This window comes from Manis javanica, chromosome 16, assembly GCF_040802235.1.
Source record: "Manis javanica isolate MJ-LG chromosome 16, MJ_LKY, whole genome shotgun sequence".
Classification (NCBI taxonomy): Eukaryota; Metazoa; Chordata; class Mammalia; order Pholidota; family Manidae; genus Manis; species Manis javanica.
Window position 1 is genome coordinate 30,980,489 of NC_133171.1, and position 23,478 is coordinate 31,003,966.

Sequence of the window (23,478 nt, forward strand, 5' to 3'; positions counted from 1 at the left end):
ATGACTATAAGTTAGTTTTTAATATATAGTTAACTTTTATAAGAATATAAATAGCCCCTAATTTTGGCTGATTTGAAGAGGGTTATCAATTTTTTTGCAATTATTATTGAATTTATGAAAATCAAGATATTTATTATGAAAACTTCAAAAATTGACTGCAAAGAATATAAAACCAAAAGCTGAAGCATATGAAATTAACACAATAGGTCAAACATTATCAAATACTAACAATTTCATTTTCAGAACCCACCTAACTAAATTCCCAACAACTGAGACAGTAACTGTTAAATTTTGCTGCAGTTCTGTCACTATGAGCATATAAGAATGTATGTTAGTTTCCTGGCTCCCGTAATGAAGTGCCATAAACTGGGTGACTTAAACATCAGAAATGTATTGTCTCACAGTTTTTGGAGGCTAGAGGTCCAAAAGCAAGGTGTTGACAGGGTTGATTCCTGCTGAGACCTGTGAGGGGAAAATACATCTCTCTCCATAACCACTGGTAGCCTCAGTCATTCCTTGACTTGTAGATGGTCATTTCCCTTTGTCTTCACACATGACCTCCGCTCTGTGCTTCTCTGTCTCTGACTTCACATTTCCCTTTTTGATAAGGATATCTGTCATATTGGATTAGGGCCCACCCTAATTACCTTATCTTAACCTGAGTGTATCAGCCCAGGACTCAGTTTTTAAATTAATTTATGTTCTGGGTTACTGGGAGTTAGTCCTTCAAACACCTGTTCAACCCTTAACAATATGCAGTATAAAATTATATGAATGTATATAAAAATTACACACAGAATTTTATACCCAGCTCTCATATAAGCTATATAAAGAGAGACTTTGCAAACATTGGAGTTATTTATCATATACTGTGTCATATTTTTTTACTGGATCCTTATTACTAGTCATATAGGTGGTTTCCAGTTATTTGCTATCAAAATGACACTGAGGCCACAGTTGTCATCTGGGTCCTCTTCCAAGATCACTGGTTGTTGACAGAACTTATTTCATTGTGGCTGTGGGACTAAGTCCCATTTTCCTGTCAGCCAGGGAATACAAGCTCCTAGATGACACCCTTAGGTTCTTGCCACATGATTCCTGTTAGAAGAATCCTACTAGGATTCTTCCCACTACGCATATTCGCATTGGTTCATCTTTGTGTTTTTGATGATAATGTTCCCAGAATAAATTCCTGGCAGGGAAATTGCTAACTCAAAATAAATTCAAATTTATGTAAGCTTTTAAAACATTGCTAAAGTCTACTTGTATATTTGGAGTACCTGTATATCAGTGGATCCCCAGTAACAGAAATTTATCTCAACATGAAAATGTATACACATACATACATATATTTTCCTGAACTATAAGGGAAAATTTGCAGACATGTAGAGCTTTACCCCTAATACTTTTGCATTTCTGAAGATTATGAATATTCACTTGTATAATCACAATAAAACATTAAAGTTAGATATTAAACTCCATATAACAAGTTCATCTAAAACATAGACTTTATTCAAATTTCATCAATAATCTCAATAAAATCATTTTTAGTGATTCATTCATTCTCTTCTCCTCTTTAGGATCAATTCCTGGAACACATTTATTATGGAACTGTTCATCAGCTTTTCTTTGTCTTTCATGACTTCCATTTATTTGATGAGTGTGTCATTTATTTTGTATAGTGCCCTTCAATTTTGGTTTATCTGATATGTCTATAATATATAACATATATATGTGATTTAATTCATATCATGCATTTTTATGGGAAATAATTAGTTATTCTGTGTCCTTCCCAGGGTATCTCATCAGGAGGTACATATTATGTTCATCCCATTGTATACATGAACTTTGATTATTTTCCATTAGATTTCTCCACTGTAAAGTATCTTTTTTGCTTCTTAATTAATTAAATATACTTTGACTTTGTGCATATCCTATTCCTCATCAGATTTTTACTCAGTTTCAGCATTCTTTGAAGGGTGTCCTCCAACCCTGTCCATCTACAATCCAAAGTAAATTTTCTCTGGGTACATACATACACACATAGGTATGCACATTTATAAATTTGATTGTAATTTTTGAATGTTTTTTCATGAAAGGGTTCCTAGACTATACAGTTCTATTTCTGAAAATAGTTCTTTTTATTATTTTAAGCCACACTGTATTTAATATCAAAAATTGTCTTGATGGTCTCCAATACATTTTCACTTCAAAGCATAAAAATATAGCTTTACCCATGGTTCTTTGCAATCAGTAAGTCATCATTTTTCCTACTTTTTTGATTCCCAAATTATTATTTCATAAGATAGTTTTTGAAATTATTTTGACTATACCACTCAGATATTTCAACATACTGTCTTTTTGTTTAGCAGAAGCTATGAAGTATTTTAAAATATGTTTTCTCAATTGTTAAAGAATAGCAGACAGTTTCTTTTAGAGAATTTAGGCATATGGAGATAGGAATTTAACTAACCTATCTCAACCTCATGACTTTTTCACTTAAAAACGTAAATTACAATTACAACAATAATAAAAAGAGCACTAAAAAGAATCACAGGCACTTATAATGTGCCCTAATTTTAAATAACATTCAAAGTAGGTCTTTATATTTATTTATTATTGCATTTACTATGTAAATTCATCCTAAAAATAGGCCTGTGATTTTACTTCTAGTATAATCCTGAAATTGTAGATGAAAAAAACTTATGGATAGTTATACATATAAAACATATCATTTATCAAGGCCACACGGCTGGTAATTCCTGCAGATCTTACTCATTGTAATGTCATCTCGGTGTCAAGAATTCCAAAGCCTTGGCTCTTACAATTGCACACCCTTTAATATCGCACACTACTCTCTCTTTGTTTCTGTTAAATTAAAAAATGGCCTTTCTGATCCATGATTACATACAGGACTGATGTTCTCAGGAAGAATCAAGTATTGTGAATTATCTGAAATAGTTCAACGTTGCTTGCACACATCATTGAAATCTCCAACTCTTCTGTTTTATTTCTTGATTCAAACTCATGACTGCTCTGGTGGCTGCGGTTCGATGTTTCATTGCTCAGATAATGATGAGTTCATTAAAATCTCCTAATCGCTCAGTGTTGCAGCTTGGCCTTTAGTGCTGAGATAGACCTAAAACTTTCTATTAATCGGGTGGCACAGAGAAATGGTAAACATTATTTATTCCCCAAAGAAATTCAGCTATCTCATAAAGGCTTTGTTGATGTAAAATAATAATGTTCTGATGAATGGAGTCCTAAATGATTGTTTCTAGTTATTTGCTCACTAAATGTGATTAGGGATTAAGAAAAAAAATTTTAAATCTTTTCATAGCAAAGAATTACCAATAAATGAGTTCAGGCCGCTGACATGCTGATGCTACATTCTGTAGGCTCATATAGAGATTTTTCTCATCTGACAAATACGTATTCTTTTCATTCAGAGCTATTGAACACAGGTAAATGTCCTAAGACAGAAAATGACATGAGCTATAGTTAGCAATTGCAAGAAAAAGATCCCAGACCACCATATTAACCACATTAAAATATATATTTGGGTCAATTCAGGTCGGCTATAATCGAGAATTGGTTTGAAAACCATACTATTTCCATACGTGTATAGTTTCCCGGCTAATGATGTTTCCATAATGTCATAATGTTCTACGTTGTTGGGTATTAGTATATTTAAAATGGTTAGTGGTAAGTATGAATCTCAAGAATACATTAGCATTGTAACAGTCTTATGAATATAGTTTCTATGTCCAGAGAAATTTTAAGGCCGATTTATAGATAAAAGCACAGTTCTTCTCCCTGAAAAAGGGACTGGGTACATTTGCATTCACTAAATGAAGATGGGAATTTTATTTTTTTTAAGTTCCGTTAATGAAAGAAATGGTACACATTTCTTTTACCTTCTCCTTGTATAAAAGGCTTTTAGAATGAGAAGAATACAAAGCTCATTTTTAGTAATGCATCAGTTTGGACCCATCTTAACTCTGTGGCAGGAACCCTGACAGCTCATAAAGTAACTGAGTTTTCCCCACAAGCACCATTTCATTTATTATTTCTCTGAAGAAGAGGAAATCTATGCATCTTGAAATCATATGGCTAAAATATATATAGACAAGGGCACAGCAGTAAAGGGGCCACATCACATCCCTCATCCTCACCTTCAGTAGAATATGCTAACACCCCACAGGAAGAAAAATATGTATTAGTTGTCAATATAAGAAAATATACATACACAAACATGGAGAAATTCAAAATGTAATAGTACATTAAAACTCAGCTATTTTAATTTATAAAATATAATTACATTTCTGTGTTCTAAAATCCTATAAACATAAAGATGTTCAGATAGAAGTTGTATCACAAGATCAACTATGAGTGATGATTTCTTAAATAGCTGCCATCTTTGGTGGTTTTTACTTTAATAACAGCAATAACAAACACTAAGAGACAGCCAAGCAACAGGGATTTGGTTAGCCCCAAAATTGGTGATTCCAGGATTGATTCAGCAGTTTGATGATGTTATGAAGTAGACATGATCATTTTATCTTTGTATTTTGCTCCCCACAGCTGTCTGCATTTTTTATTTTGTGGACACAGTGGTGGAAACAAGTGCAAGTCTCACCTATTTGAACAACTTTCTTTTTGTTTAGTATGACTGAGCAGCTGAGAGTGACAGTGACATCAGCTGTTCTTTTCTCAAAGTGGGTCCCACCCCCAACAGCAATGTCCCTGTGTGTGTGTGATACTTTGCTCTTCTGACGTTACACTGATGCACGGAATCAACACATTTATTTAGTTTTCTTTCTGGACCGTACAGTCTATAGCTACATACGTTCCACACAGATCATACAAATAGCAAACAATATGGTTGTTAAGCAGTTCTACTGTGATGGTATAGCTTTGGAATTACAAAAATTAAAATTAAAAATTTGCATGCTCTCCCTAGTTAGGCAGGGTTTCAACTTGACATTTTCATAAAACAGAAATGTCACATAATTGACTGGAGGAGGTGCCAAAAGCCTTAAGCTTCTTAAATATGGTCGCTGACTTAGATTCTGAGCCAAGTGCACCACAGCTATGTACCCAAGATGAGACACTGTATGTTCTTAGTGATTACAAAGAACAGGAAGGAAGATTCAAATGCTTTTGTTGTTGTTTTGTCTTCATCATGAAGCACAATGTCTATTTTCTGTCCTATGCATGAATTTAAACCTTCAGTGTAGGGGTTTCCCATAGAATGCCTTTTCACCAAAATCATGCGGAGAGCTTTTTAAATTATGGTACATTGATTTTATAATGTTTATAATGTATACAATGTAAATAACTTCTATTCCACCTTGGGGCTTCTGTAGTGGGAAATAGGGAGAAAATATTTGTATAATGCTAATGATTAACCATAATTTTAAAAAGCCCCAATATTGATTAGGAAAGAGAATAATATTTACATATTATACTAGTGTTTGAAAATGGAAACTCCATGAAGGTTCTGAAAATAGTTTTTGTCATTTTCTAAGACACCTTGTAGTTTTGTTCATGCTAGTTTTACTTTAAAACTTACATCTTTGCTTTTCCTTCATATGCATATATTCCTAGCATTTTCCCTCTGGCTATTATCCTGAGATAGAATTCTTTTTGTTTACAGATAAGAAGGGGGTGTTATGAATTGTGTCCCCTAAAATTCATGTATTGAAATCCAACGCCCAGAGTGACTACATTTACAGATAAGGCATTAAAGGCAGTACATCATATCCCACTTCAACAACCTCTGCTTTTATGCCTTAGACTTTTTTAGAGGCTGAGGAATCTTAGTGAGTGTTCAAACAGAGTAGCCACTCATATATCAGCCCAGAACTGTGGACATGTTAGTGCCCCAGGGGTACCCTTGGCTAATGGGAGACAAGAGTCAGTGGGGAATTGCTCCATTTTTTAATCATTCCAGAGAAAACTTCTGATGTGCCCTCTCCACAAATCTTGAGGCAGTCCCTGTTTAATCCATAGTTATCTACTGCTGTGTAACAAATATCCCCCAAATCCAAAGTTTAAAACAGCAAACACTTATTGTCTCAGTTACTGTTTCCAAAGTTCAGGAGCAGCTTATCTGGTTGTTTCTGGCTCAGAATCTTTCACTAGTTTATAGTCAAGGTATTAGATGGGTTACAGTTACATGAAGACTTGCATGGGGCTAAAAAATCCTCTTCCAAGTTTACCCATGCAGCTCTTGGCCAGAGTAGAGTCTTCAGTTCTCCACATGGTACTCTCTGTAGTTACTTGATTATTCTCAAGACATTAGCACCTGGCTTGAATGAAAGAAACAGAGAGAAAAATGAGGAAGCCACACTTTGATCATAGTCTACTCATTCACATTGAATGACTAAATACAGCCTATACTCACTGAGAGAAGAATTAGGCAACACATACTAAAGAAAATAATTTTAACATCACTATGGTGGGACTAAGCCCCAGTAATACACAGTGGCAAACAACTAAATAATACATCCCTAACTGACTCTTTTTTCTTCCCTGTCTCATACTCCCCACTCCTTCACTGTTGCTTATTTGTATCACCTTCTAAATAAATAATCTGTGTTAAAGTCCTTGTCTCAGTTTCAGCATATGGAGCATTCCAAAACAAAAAACTTAGCGCTCTGAAACTTAAATACTCTCAAGATCAAAATTTAAAGTAATGCTTCATTGAATACTGATATGAAATAATTTCTAAAAAGGATTTTATGCATTCATAATTGCTGAGAGTTTTAATTACCACTTCCTTTGCATCTGCATCATTTTATTTGTCCATATATAGTTTCAACAGCTATTTAGACAATATTCTGATATGGAAAATGGTCACAGATTTATAACTGCCTTCTGAGAATATTATCATATGCATAATTAATAATGATTATAATTGGAATTACTCAGGATAAAAGTAAAAATGTTAAATTAAAACTGGACTTTAATAATTTAGGCAATATTAATAAAAGTATTGCTTTTGCATATTAATTAGATTAAGATTATATTTTATGCAATTTACTTAAAACTAATAAAATTAAACATTTGAAACTACATGTAATACTTTAGATTCCAATCTATCATGATTTTTGCAACAAATCAATTAAATGAGTTTAAAATATCAGTGTCTTTAAATAATTAGAAGATATAATTTGTGCTCAGCTGAGTAGTATGGACTATAGTCAGACAAGTAACATATCTTTTCAATAAATAACCAGTGCCATTCTGGTCAGGTCACTGGTTCTGCCTTCTCACTCAGATATCCCCGACTTGCCAACCTGCTGTCCCTGTTGTGTTTCCCAGGGACCTTGCAGTTTGCAGTATCAAAATCTACAGAAGCAATAAGAGAAAGAAAAAAAAAGTCAGTGCTGTGAATCCATGACCATTTCCATGAGTATAAATGTAAGTAGAAACATTTGGATTCCATGACCTCAGTCAGTTCAATGACCATTTCGTGTATCACCCAGGACAAGGAAGACATCAGACCACATTGAGAAAAGAGATGTAAAATGATTTTTGTTTTGTTTTGCCTACGGCTCTTCTCCATAACTGTGGCTCCTTACATGAAAATAAGCCAAAAATTCCAGAAGGTGTGAATTTGTGACTAAGATACAGCAAATAAAATTAAGCAGAAGTTATGTTCAGGGTATGTGGATTCCTAATTAGAGGCTTTCTATTCATAAATACCTGATCAGTTACCTATAAAGGAAGTGTTTAGTATTCAGAGGGATAAACACTTCATATTTTGTTATATTCTAAAGCAAACATTTATGTAACTAATTGTTAAAAAGAAAGAAGATAGATCACAGAAAAGAATTGTGAGGATTCTGAAATTGAAGTGACTTACATTTGATACTTTTTAGTTATTCTAATTTGAGAATATTGGCTTCAGCAAAGTTCTTTTAATGAATAAACACTTCAGCTTCTGAGCATTTAAGTTGATGTTTTTAATGTCTATGCTTTGCAACTGAAAAAGAAAAATTCTGCAATAATGTGGTTCCTTCTTAAACAATTATTAAACTGCATCTTACTAAAGTATGCTATCAAAGTCTGGCAAATGGAATATTAGAGACTGCAAACATACTTCTTTTTAAAATGGAAAGTGTATATTTCAGAGTCAAATCAGACTTTAGTGAATGTGTAAGTTGAATTGTCTCATTCAAATTCAATTGTAACACATCCTAACAAAAAAGAAAAAGATTTCTGAATAGAATTGATTGTGTGAGATAGAAATTGTTTTTGCACACTACTCATTCTTTATTACCGCAGTTGTATGATACAGGGTGTTATTTTGTTTAATAAGTTGTCTGAAGACTTTCTTTGTTACATACCTCATAATTTAACTCGATGAAGCCCTGAATGGTGGCTTTAGTGTGGTGGAATCCAAAGAGCTCTGATGGACAAGACCCATAAGAGACACAGATTGTGTTTTACTATCTTTAAGAAAGAGGAACAAGTAAAGAAGATAATGGAATAGAAATATCACAATATTGGTCTTATTAAGCGTGACATAAAAGTAACTATATCAGAGGAACAATATCAGCAACAACATTGATCTAGTGGAAAATTTTCAAGAAGCGCTTCTGGAAGAAGTGGCAATCGTAAGAATGCTTATAGGAAACCATTTGGGCCAGGTTGTTACTGAAATAGCTCCAAACCATACTAAATGATTCCATTTGTGATTTATTTTTATTTTTATTTTTTTAAATTTTGGTATCAGTAATCTACAATTACATGAAGGACATTATGTTTACTAGGCTCCCCCCTTCACCAAGTCCCCTCAACATACCCCTTCACAGTCACTGTCCATCAACGTAGTAAAACCACTACTTGTCTTCTCTGTATTGCGCAGCCCTCCCCGTGCCCCCCACACACTATACATGCTAATCGTAATGCAATTTATATCCAACAGGGGTGATGAGGCAATTTTTTCCAATTTGAGTCATCATTTGAGGGTGGCTTTTATCACCTGCTATTTTTTGGGTACTTTTTTTTTATATCAAATACTCAAAGGAAGTATGCTATTGGGTCTCTCAAGTTTTATCTGATAAAATTTTAATCTGTTTGAAATTTTATTCTCATTAAAAGAAATTTGCTTTCCATGTTTTATTTTTTTATTTGCTATGCTTTTTTTTCCAGAATCAGCTTGTATTTTATGCCCTTTTCCCCAGCCCTGTAGGTCATCTTTTGTTAAAAGCCCAGTGTGACAGTTTCATGGTTTAGTAATATCTTACTATGTATTTTTTAAGACCTTTTTTTTTTAATCAGTTGTAGGTTTACAATGAAATAGAGGGAAAAGTACAGGGATTTCCTATATACCTACTGTCCCCATACATACATAGCTTCCCCCATCATTAACACCACTCACCAGAATGGCATATTTGTCATCAAAGATGAACCTACACTGACATGTCATAGTCACCCAAAGACTATAGCTTATCTTAGGATTCACTCTTGGTGTTCTATGAGTTTGAACAAGTATAATGTCATCTGCACATTATTTTAATGTCATACAGAATATGTTCACTACTCTAAAAATTTTCTGAGATCTTTCTATTCATCCCTTTCCCCCTTCCCCATCCCTGACAACCACTGGTCTTTTTATTGCATCTTTAGTATTGCTTTCTCCAGAATGTCATATCATTGGAACTGTACAGTATTTAGCCTTTTCAGATTGGCTTCTTTCATTTAATGACATGTGTTTAAGTTTCCTCCATCTCTTTTCAGAGCTTGATAGCTCATTCCTTTTCAGCACCGAATAATATTCCATTGCTGTAAATAGGTCTTATGTAATGTGATGATGAAGTCAGAGAAGGGGACGTGTTCTCTAGTCCTGAGGTTAGGTCTTCCTCTTTTAGCAAGCCTCTGTTTGTGGACTGTGAACTTCACAAGTGTCTCTCAGTTTTTTTTTTTCTCCCACACAGGTGGGACAGGATGGCTAGACTGACCTCGAGTTGGGTACTGGCCTTCCCTTGGTGGAAGGTCAGAGCTGACTGGGGATGTGCATTTCCCCTCCCCAGGTCGGTCAGGTTCTGACAGTCCTCCAGCAGTCAGGGTCTGGTTGGCTGGGGTCCCCTGAGGACAGGCCTTCACCAGGTGGAAAGAGTGCTCCACTGTCTCACAACATGGCTGCTTTTCACCTCTCTTTGTTGGCAACAGGAGGGGATTTTTCTCTGACATTTACTGTGAAAATTTGGTCAAGCTCTGGGGGTAAATCTCTAATTACTGTGCCCCACCCTCCACCCCATGATTGCTCCCTATGCAGTTTTTAACTCTCAGATTTGTCCACACTGAGCCCCCAGCAATTCTTCCTTCACAGCTCAGGTCTCCTCTCCCCAGCTCAGGTTCCCATGGTGATTTCCTTGTATGAGTCTCTGCTCCAGTGAGCCAGGACTCCCTGTATCCTCCTGTCTGCTTCTCCAGGGGTTTGCCCTGTATCCTCCCCGTCTTATAGACCCAAGAAGAGTTGATTTTTCAGTCTGTTTAGCTTCTTACTTGTTAAGATGGAAGTGTCTTACTGGTGTTTTTAATAAACCCTTTTGAATAAACAAATCGAGTACATTATTTCAATCTGTCAGAAATTATATTAAAATGTTTGTAAGGTAAACAGATATGTATGGGATTAATTTGCTTATAATATTGATATCAATAATTCTGTTCTCCCATATGCTAAACATTATTACTACTCATGGTATAAATGCTTTTGTGGGGATATAGGCCTATAAACTGTTATGCACTTCTATATTTTGAGGATTTATAGAATTTTTTCTTCATGCCAGCTAGGAATTTAATAATTTTGCAAGAACAAAGAGTAAAAGCTTAAAATTAGAATTATAAACACTTTACAGACAAGAATCAGACTATTGTCAAACCTGAAATCAAGTGGGATTCATTCCAGGAAAGGAGGGCAGATTTAACATTCATAAGTGATCAATGTAATTCATCATATTAACAAATGATCAAGAACACATATGATCATACCATGTATCATTTGATCATATATTAAAAGAAGAATAAGAAAAAACTCAAGTGATTATATTAGTAGATGCATAAAAATCATTTGAGAAAAGTTAAAGCCCACTTATGATAAAAACAGTAAAAAATGTGGAATTAAAGTTGGAACCTTGGAAATTCTTTAACCTATTAAAATATTTATAGATTGGACAAGAAATAAGATACAGATTGGAAAGAAGAAATAGAATTGTCTTTATTTACAAATATCATAATTATCTTTGTAGAAAACCTGAAGGAATCTACTAAAATTTAAAAAAAAAGCTCTAGGAACTAACAAGCTAATGTAGCAAGATATTAAGTCAATGTACAAAAGTCAATTACTTTCTAACAATAAACATGGTAATATTGGAAAGAATCAAAAAATAGATACCAGTTACACTAGCAACCATCCAAAAACTGAACACTTGTTATAAATCTAACAAAATATCTATAATATCTGTTTGTAGAAAAATTACAAGACTGATGAAAAAAAATCAGACAGTCTAAGTAAACTGAGAGATATTCCCTGTTCATTAGTTGGAACACTCAATATTTTAAGATGTCATTTCTTCCCAACTTGATTTATAGATTCAAAGCAATACCACTCAAAGTTTATATATATAATTTCAAATTATTTGGTAGATACTTTGCCCTTAACAAGATGGAGCATTAACTCCCCACCTCTGAAGTAGTGTGAGAAGAATATAGCAACTCCTAAAAGGTACTTGATATCTTTTAATGAGAACCAGGTTTTCCTATGATGTCTTTATCCCAAAACCCAGTTGTTATCTTATAATCAACTTTAGCATTCTCCATAGTATACAGGCATAAATACTTTAATAATACATACATATATGCATGTATAAGTACATACATATAAACTGAGCTGCATGTATTTGAATAGAGTGGAAAAAGTACAATGTTTGAGCACTGTGGCATCTGAGCCTCTTTTGTTTTCCCCTCTTTGTGTGTGGTTGTGGTTCCTTTTAGATCAGTTGGCCTTAATTTCATCGAAAATACTGAAGAATATTCAGTAGATTATCTCTCATAAATAACTAATGAATGACTACTTCATCTTATATTTTATTCTTAATTGGGCAAACATCAACGCTTCAATATAGATTTTTGTGTATTATATATACATGTGTTTTTTTTTACTTTTCCTTCTTAGATGTCTTCCTGGATTTTCTGGTCAATTTTTTGAAATAAATATAAATGAATGTTCTTCATCATCATGTTTAAATGGTATAAACTGTGGCGATTATGTCATTGAATATATTTGCAAATGTCAACAAGGTAATTATTGAAAAACTAATGTATACTATGTGTGTACATGTTTATATATGTGTATGTGCATGTGTATGTGTGTATTTGTAATATAATTTTAACATTCCACTCCCCAATAATGTTGACTATCAACCAGGTTCTAAGCAATGACCACACTTAAAAAATGTGATATGAATGTTCTGTGATACTAATAAACACACACACAGGCTATCAGCACGAAATCCTAGTGCTTAGAGTATGATATCTTACTACAGGTATTTTCTAAATTAATGTAAACTTCAGAGTCCTGGTCTTTGTCCATATTGATTATGCCTGGCACAAAGCAAGTCCTTCATAGATAGTAGCTGTTATTAATATTGACATTAATGTTACTTCCAATGATTGTCAGGACAGAGATGGACACAATGAGTAAGTAAACTGATTATATTCAAGGAATACGTTTTCATTAGTGTTTGGTCTTTTGGCCATTTATGCCTTTGGTCATATCCTCTTCAACTATATATTGATATAAACCAGCTATGTCCGTGTACTTTTTTCCATCTCTTTCCTCTAGTTTTCTATCTTTTCAGATTTGTTGTTTTCTTCTGGTGTCTTCTGTCACTCATCTTCAATATTCAGTTCCATCTACCCCAAAGGGATGTTGAAGGCCTGAATTTCCTTGAGCAGTAATAATCTCTCAGAAATATATGTGGGGGATATTTTGGGTCACTAAAAAAGAATTCTTACTATTTACAGACCCTACAGGAGACCTGAGACAGCTTGGGCTTCTGGCTATTTGGGTTACCTGAGGGGAATAATGGCCAGCCACAAGTGGGGGTAGTAGGGCTCCTGTTGTTTATATGAAGGTGTACGAATTAGTGAATCCCTATCAAACGAGTATAATTGACATACTGTTTACAAGCTCAGCATTCTCCTCTGTTTGGCATAAGAAAAAAACAGATTTTATTCAGACAGAATATCTAGAGACATTTCCAGCTGTATTTTGAAATAGCCACCTATACATAAAACTATAACTTGTAGATAAAAGAATAAAGATTAAAATTCTCTGATAAAATAAATTAATACCATTTCAAAAGTTTTACCTCTTCTAAGCAAAAATATCTTTACTGAGGTCTAAAGATTCAAACACTATGATAGCTACCCTAAACAATGAATATAATCCTAAAAGTGTTAACAAAGCATGTATATAAATCCTTTTTACCCTATCAATGCATATCTTCTAATTGATAGTTTTATTTCTTATACTAACTGTATCTTATCATTGCTTGGTTAGTTCTGATGCTCCAGTCTAAGATTCCACTTAACTTTAGATTCACTTGGAAGCATGGGGCCCTTTTGAAGCATTTGCAGCATTCAAATGAAGCCCCGTTCCCAAGGCTGCTCATCAGGTCCGTAGTGGGAAATGGAAGGCCTAAGAATGGATACCCATTTGTGTTGTCAGATGTCACTCAGAGCTTGCTGGGACTTTGACTTAAGACAGCGATTCTTCACAACTTACTCATAAAAAGCAAAACCAAATAAGCAACAGACCAAACAAATTCTTAGAAAATGCTGTGGTCACCCATCCAGACGCCTGTCACTGCTCCCAAGAGCTCTTTCCAACCATGGCTCTTGGTCATGCCAGCCCATCCTAACCTCTGCAGTTACTTAAGGAATAGGCTTGCTATTGTAGATTATCCTTCATCCTTTCCTCATTTTCTTTGTTAGCATATTTACCTTTTCTTTTTCAGGATTCTTAAAAATTTGTACAGTAAAATTTATTCTCTGACATCTAGTTCTACAGTTTTGACACATGCATAAAGTTGTATATCTACAACCATACCCAGTCCTGTAATGGCCATCCTCCCAAACGTGCTCACGCCACCCCTTTGTAGTCAACCTTTTCCTTACCCCCCATATAAACTGATTTTGATATAATTCTATTTTTGAATCATTTCTATCCTTGAAAATCCTACCTGTTGAGCTCTTCTTTCCCTTGCATTCTGAGTTTTCAATTTTGAAGCCAAATATGGGAGGACTTCGGCACAAATGTGGTTAGGAAATAGTAATAACAATGCTAGTGCATGGACGCCATGCTATTTTATATGTATTGACTCAGTTTTCATAACAATCTAATGAAGAAGGTATTATTATTTCATTTTACCAATAAGAAAATTGAGTCCCAGAGTCTTTGCTAATCTCTCACAGCACATTAGCGGCAAAGCTGAGATTCACATCCAGGAAGTCAAGGTCAGGTGCTGTTCACTAATATTTCTTGGGTTTCCCAAAGGCCTTCACTGAACAGCAACCTCCCCATAATGCTAGATGAGTAAGGTCTAGAGATGTGCTGTACAGCATCGTGCCTGTAGTTAGCAGTACTACATTGTATGCTTAGATATTTTTTAAAGGATAGATAGCACATTAGGTGTTCTTACTAGAATAAAATAAATAAACCTGACAGCTATTTAAAAGAAAAAGGACCTTTGCCAATGAGGTGCCTCAGTGGGTTGCAGCTTGATCTGATGTTAGCAGCTGAACCACTGTGAGGTTTCTTCAGGAAGGTTTCCCATCCACGTCTGTCTGATTAGCCCCTTCAACAGTTTCCATAAGCGAAAGCTGGGAACGTACCACTTTTTCTGAACACTTGATAGCAGTTTGACTTCTCTTACGTGTTAGAGAAAGAAACACACAAAGCCTGACTCATTTGGTTTATGCAGGTCCACTCTTTTCTCTCATCCATGGAGGAAACAAGCCTTATATAATGTCAATAATTGTTTCTTAGGCTCTGGTCTAAATTATGTCATTGTCCTTACCTTACAGACTTCCAGGTAGATACCTACCTTCACTATATATTTACTTCTGTCTTTAAATTAGTGACATGCTGCAAATTATTGCCACTTTCTATTTTCATCAATTATAGAACCATAAGTTCATGTTATATTAGCAATTACCAGAATTCCCTTGTCTTCATGGAACAACTCTACTTCCATGGCTGTAATCTGGGGTGGCTTTTCCACTGCACCTCAAAGTTTGAAATTTTTTTCTTTTTCTTCCCTTCCTGCTTCTCTCAATCCAAACAGAGCTACACGACTCTACCAACATTTTGAACAAAAAGCCAGTCTGAAAAATTAAGTGCTGGTGTTCTCACCAGGTACTCTGCAAAACACAACTGAAATTTACACATATGAGTGAGTAGGCTGGAAGACACTCAACTAGTTTTGTGCCACCAAATCCCATCCGAGAAGCCCTATTCTAATGGGTCCTTACAGAGTGTTCAGCACGTACTGAAAAAGCACAATCCTTTTATGCTGCTGGCTAGTGATGTGTCATCACAGGCAGGGCTATGGTTCCGGGAAGGCCCTCTGTGTCAGCAGACATGTCACATAGTTTCACCCTGCTCTCCGGAATACCGAGGTGCAACGCTTGACACGTGGAGCACAGGTTGGAGCTCCGACCTCCCTCATCTTCTCTGCATGGGATCTCCATGCAGGCTACAACCTGAACAGCATTTAAAACAGCCCTAACCACAGAGCTCAGCCTCTCTGCCTGTAGTGAATTCAACGGCTTGTGAGCTCGCTTCCACTAAAGTATCAGTACAAGCAACCAAATCATTTTACAAAATAAAGTGCACTTACTTTTGTTTTAGCCTCAGCAGTCACATTTACCATGTTATAGAAAAATGTTTAACACTCAGTAAGTGAAGCCACAGTTACCCCATTATGAGCAAATTGAAAGTGAGAAGAACGGTCTCTGTATTGCAAACACAAGTGCTTTGTCCCAAATTCTCAATCCCTGCGGCCGTCACTGCGCCCAGACCCTTTGTATCCCCAGGAGGGGGGCCAGAGCATTTATGTAGGTGATGATATAAAGTGTAGATACACATTCTGCTTTCAAAATAGCAGTATTCATTTTGAAGCAGAAATGCTGCATTATCCTTGGGGCAAGGAAACAGAAACAGACACAGATAGTCTGTCATGAGCGCTCACAATTCCTAAGTAGGGATAGGACTTTTGTATTTGCGTATCTAACAGAATAGATATGAAATGATCTTTCTCTTTTAATAAGACCAATGAAAAATGAAATCATCTTCAATATGGAATAAAAAGAATGTATACTATTATATTTTCATGATGATTTTGATGTAAAAATCGATTCCAGTACATACCCTAAAGTTAGACGATGAAAGGAAAATGATTTTATGTTATCTAGTTACTAGATTATCTATGAACTCGTAAGATATAATTATTTTAGGTTATGTTTAATTTTGTTTTCCCTAGATTAGATACAAAACACTTGGTGTTAAGAGGGAAAATGAAATAAAAGTAAAACATTTGACTCTTCGAAATAATGACTTATTTTCGTTAATAAACTCAAGCTGTTACAACAGCCACGGTGTAGCAGAGAATGACAGTATTAAAAGGAGTCAGTGTTTCTAGTGGTATATATTGATGCAATTAAAGGTTTGTTTTAGTTAACAACTTACAGATAGTGTAGTTTGTTATTTTTATTGCAATTTGAGATCTGAGGTTCTTTTTATTTTATACCTGCATTATTTGACATCATTTATTTTATAAGCATTTATTTTCTATTATGTGTCAGATACTACATTAGGACTTTGAGTTTAATGCCATAATGATCTTGTCACTTTTTCTGGATTGCTGATGAAAACTTTTGGTTCATTGATTTTTAATCACTGAACAGTATTATCTGAATATCTGTTTACCTTATTACAAATGGACATCAAACCTACATTGATCTCTACTGATGTTTTCTTCATCTCTGCTTCTGAACCATTTTATCCTCTGATAACAACTGTTGGATTTAAATTGGCCCATTTTATATTCCCTTATTCTGATCCCATTTCTTACCTTCACCTTATCCACACCAGTACAAGGACATTTAACTTATTTATTTATGTTTGGTGGGTATGATCGGTGTTGAGCATCCATTCCTGACTATTGTGGTTTCTGTACTGCAGACGCAAGAAAATTAAAAATCAAATGTCTAGATTCCCTTGAAGCTGAGTTTGTGAGTATAAGTGAATTTCATCAATAAGAAACACCTGAAATCCTTTTAACTGGTCTGGTGGATTCTTTTTCTCTCACCATTTCCAGCTAATGGTTCAGGCTTTGTCATGTCCTTCATAGTATTAGAAGCAAGGAGAGCTACATTATTATTTTTAATTGTTTAACATAATTTTGAATTATTTTATTCGATCAAGAACTATGTAATCAATGTCTATTTGTTATATAAAATAACATAATAAGCATTTGTATACCTACCATTTGCTTCAAAGAATAAAATAGTAATGACTCTAGCCCCCTCTATCACTCCCTGAGCACATAAATATTCCCCCACCCTGTAGTAACTATTCTGAATTTATATTCTATGTTCCCTTAATGTTCCTTAGAGTTTTATTCTGTTTGTATGTATATCTAAGCAATGTTATAAAGTTTGTATGCAATTGGCTTTCATAAGAATAGTTATCAGAATGTAAGTATTTTTTGTGGAATATGATTTTATGCTCAACAATATGTTTGTGAGATTCAACCATGTGAATGACTGGCTGCAGTGGCTTTTTATAAGCTCTGCAAAAGTGCTTTTTGCTGTCACCTTTTATAACCTCCATAGTAGAGACGCTTACAGAGTCATCTCAGCATATGAAAGAGCATTACAAAGAGAAAAGAGTTTTGGCCAAGGATTTAGTAAATTTAGTCTTTTGGCAGCTACTTCTAGATTTAATCTGATCTCTGCCAATTCTTTTCAACTTGTGCCGAAATTTTCTTCATATGATGCAGTATTACGTTAAATCATCTGTAAGTACCTGAGGATACTTATTTATTTTTTCTCTTATAATTTATTGTGGCTAAGCAGTGAGAATATAGTGCTAAGTAGGAACAAGAATAAGAATGCATTTCCTAATAGCTAGAGTTCTGATTAAATGCTGTTGGATAAAACATAGAAAAAGTTAAAAAGTTGCAATTATAGTATACATAGGTAGTCAATGAGCAGGGATAGCTACCTTGGAGACTTATTGTCCCTCTCTAGACTGGTATATTCAGAATAACATGTTCTTAAACATATTGAGGTTCATTATAAACAGTTGCTACATATGAAAGAATTAATGGTTTAAAAAAATGTTCCTAATAATGTACCCAGTATACCATAGTTCAGTTATTACCTTGTGGATAGCTGAGCAATGTTTGTTGCTAGGTTGATAATGAAATGTTAGCAAAAGCCAAACAGAAGACAAATGCAGTGTTGTAGTTTGGAAAATTACATCATCATGTTTAAGGAGAATTCATACAATCAGTGGTTGGCTGAACATAGACATATTTATATTCTATAGAACCATAGCATAAAAAGTCCTAAATATAAAATATTACAAGTATTTTCAAGAAAAGATTTTATATCTAGAAATCTGTAATTTTCCTTTGAATTGAAGATTCACATTCAATGGAATTATAAGGTGTATTTATTCCATTGCCTTCGATGCTTTTAGTCCAAGATCAAATATGTAAAGGCATTTGGATGTGTGATGTAAAATGCCACCATAGGTACAAGGCAAACCTTTATTATTTATATACTTGCTTCTGTTTCTACCTATGTTCCCTAATAATTTATTGCAAATAATTTAGCTTCCCTAAGTTTTACTTTTCTCATGGACTACATAAAATAGTAATAATAGCTAGCTACTTGATAAAATCATTACAGAAATAAACTGTGATAATTTATATAAATCATGTAGCACAATTATGGCAAATAGTAAACATATACATACATGACTTATAGAAACTATTCTTAGTGAAATTGAATATCTGCCCTGTGATTATGTGTTACAGGATTGTCAGGGTGTCGCTATAAGAAGGAATGTGACATGTGCATTCTCAACTTACATGTTTGTTCCTGGAACGTGCACAGAAAATGCACCTAGTTTTGGCCCTGCGTGTCTACACATATCCAGATTCATGGTAAGGATTATTGATGGTTTTTGTTCTGATACCTTTTTTCAGTGTTTTTAAGTTATAGTAAATAATAGAATATTGTATGGTGAAAAATAAGGCTGGAGAAGTTCAGCTTAGTGTTTCTTGCTTTCTCTGCCTGTACGTACCTCACTCTTCTCAGTGTTTCCCTTTCTCTTCTTATCCATCGATTGCGTGGCCCCTCAGCCCCTCCTTTCAGGAGAAAAGCATTCTGATAAATTACCCACACGAAGGTACAAGTGACTTAATGTATCGACCTTTAATGTTTTAGTGTGTTCGGAAGTAGGATGCCAGAAGAGGAATTCCTTAATCTTGTCAGGGTCTTGCAGAGCCTCTGTTTTGGGGAAGGACATAGCACTACTTCCAGGGTCGGGCTAGGAGAATGGGATGTCCAGGAAGGATGAATCTGTGTCCTCGGCGGATTTGGACTTGTCTGAACTCCGTTAACACTAGAATAGACTTACCTTGGTAGAAATGTCTTTATTAAAAGATAGCTTTTGCTCACAATCCTCTGTTAAAACTGAGCACAGCACATGAATATAGTAAAGGAACAGTAATGGGGAAGACTGTGCTCACAGGAGTTTTCCATGTATATTCATGAACATCATCAATGGGCCGGTCATACCCAAAGTAAAGGCTGGACAGTAGGGTGTACAGTCTGGTGACCCAGTGCAAGATTAAGGAATCGGACTCCAGGGAAGGCGAGGCCTGGCTAGAGCCTATGAAAGATGAGTGAGCATGCACGGAGCTAGAGACTTCCCAGAGCCGGAGGATCAGAAAGGAAGGGTCAGAAGCAGAGGTCTCCAGCGGTGGTTACGGAATTGAACAGGAAAACGGTCAGTACCTGTTACCAAAACAGAAGAAAGTTTGAGCGAGCCTGAGCCTAAGTCTGGTCTTCTGCCCCTTTGAAGGACCTTCCCAGGGCGCATCCGTCTGAGGGCGTGTAGCTGAGTTAAAACAGACGTGTCATCTTCCTTTCTCCTGGGGTTGTCCAGTCCCACCTTTGCCCTGGGGACAGGTTTTCCTCTTAGTGATCTCTGGAGGGTGATCTTTGAGGAAGAATTCCAGGCACGCTGACTTCTGAGTATGAGAGGTATTTTCAATGCCAAGAAATTAATTTTATGACACCTACGATCACACCAAGGATGGCTTCTTCAAAGAGTTAGTAGAAGGAGAAAAGACCGAAGTATGTCCTTTAACTAAAGTCTGCCTGTGTAGCCTGATATATGGAAATCTAAATAATTAGAAAATAAATGCTCATTTTATAGATATGATTTTATTAAGAACAAAGAGTTTATTATCAAATATCTTCAAAATCATTTTAAATAGCTAATCCTCTGGGATATTTCCTTTCATATTGGAAATATGAATCAATTAACATGTGTGCTTTTAACAAAAACATAACATATAAAGATAAATGCATTAGTACATATTGAAAATGTAAAAATCTTGAAAAATATATATTTTTATAAAACCACAAGTCTTCTAAATAGAGGGAAGTGTTACAGATATAATACATCTGTATTTTAGTAAGGCATTTAATAAATTAATTTGAAACAGATATAGTTGCTCTCTCAAGTACTTGAAAGCTAAAATAAAACTTAAAAACAGTATCATAAGAGATAATGTATAGGTAAAAAACTACAAAGAGGTAAGGTGGATTCTACTTTAGTTAATGCATTAGTTATGTTTTAAAAATAGTTAAGATAGAGGAAATTAGGTTTATTGAAAATTAATTTAACATTTGAATGTTATACATATCAATTTTGTAGCAGTATATAGACATTTTAAATTAGATATACCTAAAGATATATCCTTGCAAACAGCATGTAAATTAATCGGAACAAAAATCAAAATAATTTGCTTAAATATAAGAAAATCAAAGAAAATATTCAAAATCTTTTTTTGAGTGATAAAAATTTTAGAATCAAATTAGAGTCATAAATATTTAAATAAATGAATAGAATGTCAAAACTACTTTGAAAACAGATATGGCATATACATAAGATCATTGAAAAATTGCTTTTTAGATTTATTTTCTCCCTTATCCTACTAATCCTGAGAGCAAAGGGAATTAAAAAGAAGAATCATAATTATGGTGAAATGTCAAATATCATTGCTATCTTACTGTCTTTAAGAAGAATATCATTCACAGAAAATAGAGAATGTGAGAAGCTTAAGAAACAAAGCAGTCAGAAGGATTATAAAATAGTCAAATTGATTCACATTAGGATTAAGGATTAATTGTGTCTCTAGAGTTTAGGGGAACATGAAAATAGTGGCATAAAGAGTAATTTACAACTCACAGAGGGAGCAAGTCATGGCTATGTAGCTGAATAGATGGGAAAAGAATACATATTGCATTAGTTATCGCATTCTAGTACAATATTTGCTTCTTTGCTTTCCTCTGTCCACTCTGATAGATTGTGAGCTCCTGAGGAGCAGGGATGATTGCAGAACCTCTAAGAGCACAGATAATAATACATATGTTCTGATTTTGGTTCCATCATTGTTGATGTTGTTTTATTGAAATCCTTAGCATATTGGGTGTAATTGCTTTGAATTCCTAGTATGATAATTTAAAAATCTCTGCTATATCTGAGTTGATATTGATGCTTTCTCTCTCTTAAAATTGTTTTTTGCGTTTTTGTCTTTTAGTATGCCTCGTAATTTTATATTTAGAATGAGACATGATGTGCTTGATAAAAGTAACTAAGATAAATAGGACTTTTTTTTTTTTTTTACAACCTGGCTAGGAGTCAGGCTGTGATTACTGTTTGCTATAGCTATAGGGTCAGAGGCCAGAAATTCTTCTGATATCCTTGTTTTTCTATCCCTGTAATTGTTGATTTCCCTGAGAGACTTCTAAAATAGATGTGCAGTTCCTTCAGTTGTAATCCCAAAGGATCGTAAAGAATCCCTGCTGCCCAGGGTGAGGCATGAGAGGAGGGAAAGCTTCCAATAGTCCTATGATCAGGTCTCAGTCTCTTAGCCCGTGCCTTACCTCTGGACTGAGACCTTCACATATGCTTCTCAGCCCTCCTCTGTGTGCACTATAATAAGAGAGGTCCAGATGGATTAGTCTCTGGTAAAATAGTTTCCCTTGAGGTCAGTTCTTGTTAAGAACAGAATACTCTGGGTGTACTTCAAAATGTTATTCTTCTCTTCCCTGGTGGAAGCGCGAAGATATTTTTCTCTTGTCTTCACTGTAAGAACCTGGTAGAACTCCCAGAGATAAAACTTATGAAAGTATGGGGATCCCCTAAAATGGACACCCCTGGAGTTTTTAACTCTCAGGCTTGTACACACTTGGTATCTAGCATTTTGTCAATTGTAGTTTGTTTTCCTACCCTGGTACTGAGCCCAGAGGTGGTTTCTGCCCCAAGTTTCTGCTCTGGTAAGCTGTGATTCTCTGTATCTGCTTGACTTTTCAGTTCCGGAGGACCCAGTTTGCCCTGTGACCTCAATTCTCTGACAGATCTAAGAAGAGTTGTTGATTTTCAGTTTGTTTAGCTTTTTATGCTTAGGAAGGGAGTAAAGCCTCTAAGTTTCTTACATTTTAGGCCAGAAACTAGAAGTATTGTGATTGTTTTAAGAATTAAAGAACCTATGAATATATTTAATAAGGAAAATAGACACATTTTCCTTCATTCATGAAATTCAATGTGTATCTTAAAAAGTTGATTTTGTTATTCTAATTAGGCTTCTCAGGTATCTTAGCTGGAATGACTGTTCTATTTTTGTAGTTGCCAAAGGTCCTAATGGAATTGCTTAAATGGTGCTAATATACCTGGAAATCAGATTCTCCACTAGCATGTAGAAAATCAAAGAATTATAAATTATCTTACTTACATAAAAATACCAGCTGATAAAATATCACATGCAATGTTTTAAAACATTAAAATGTATCAAATTATTGGGAGTACACAAGCATTGGATTTCCATATATAGCTTGAAACAGCAAAACTTCATACAAACCATTAAGCCTTTTACTGAAATAATTTAGACAAACTGAAATATTTATTAGACAAATTTTTATTTATAATAATATGCCTTATTTTTATATATTTTATAAAAATATTATATCTTTAATAATAAGTCTATATTAACCTAAACTTCCTTCTGATATCTTTATTCAAATAGATCTTAGAAAGTTTGCCATATTCTTCCTATATTCCTTCTATTTAAGCTATTTTAAAAAAATCTTATT

General features: G+C 34.6%; 1 protein-coding gene across 1 annotated transcript in view; it reads left to right on the forward strand.

Moving 5' to 3' along the window:
* EYS (eyes shut homolog) overlaps positions 1-23,478 on the forward strand; it is a 1,533,253-nt gene that overhangs the window by 795,023 nt on the left and 714,752 nt on the right. Inside the window, 2 exon segments of the mRNA XM_073224289.1 lie at positions 12,191-12,315; positions 19,128-19,183. Coding sequence (XP_073080390.1) covers positions 12,191-12,315; positions 19,128-19,183 — 181 coding nt within the window.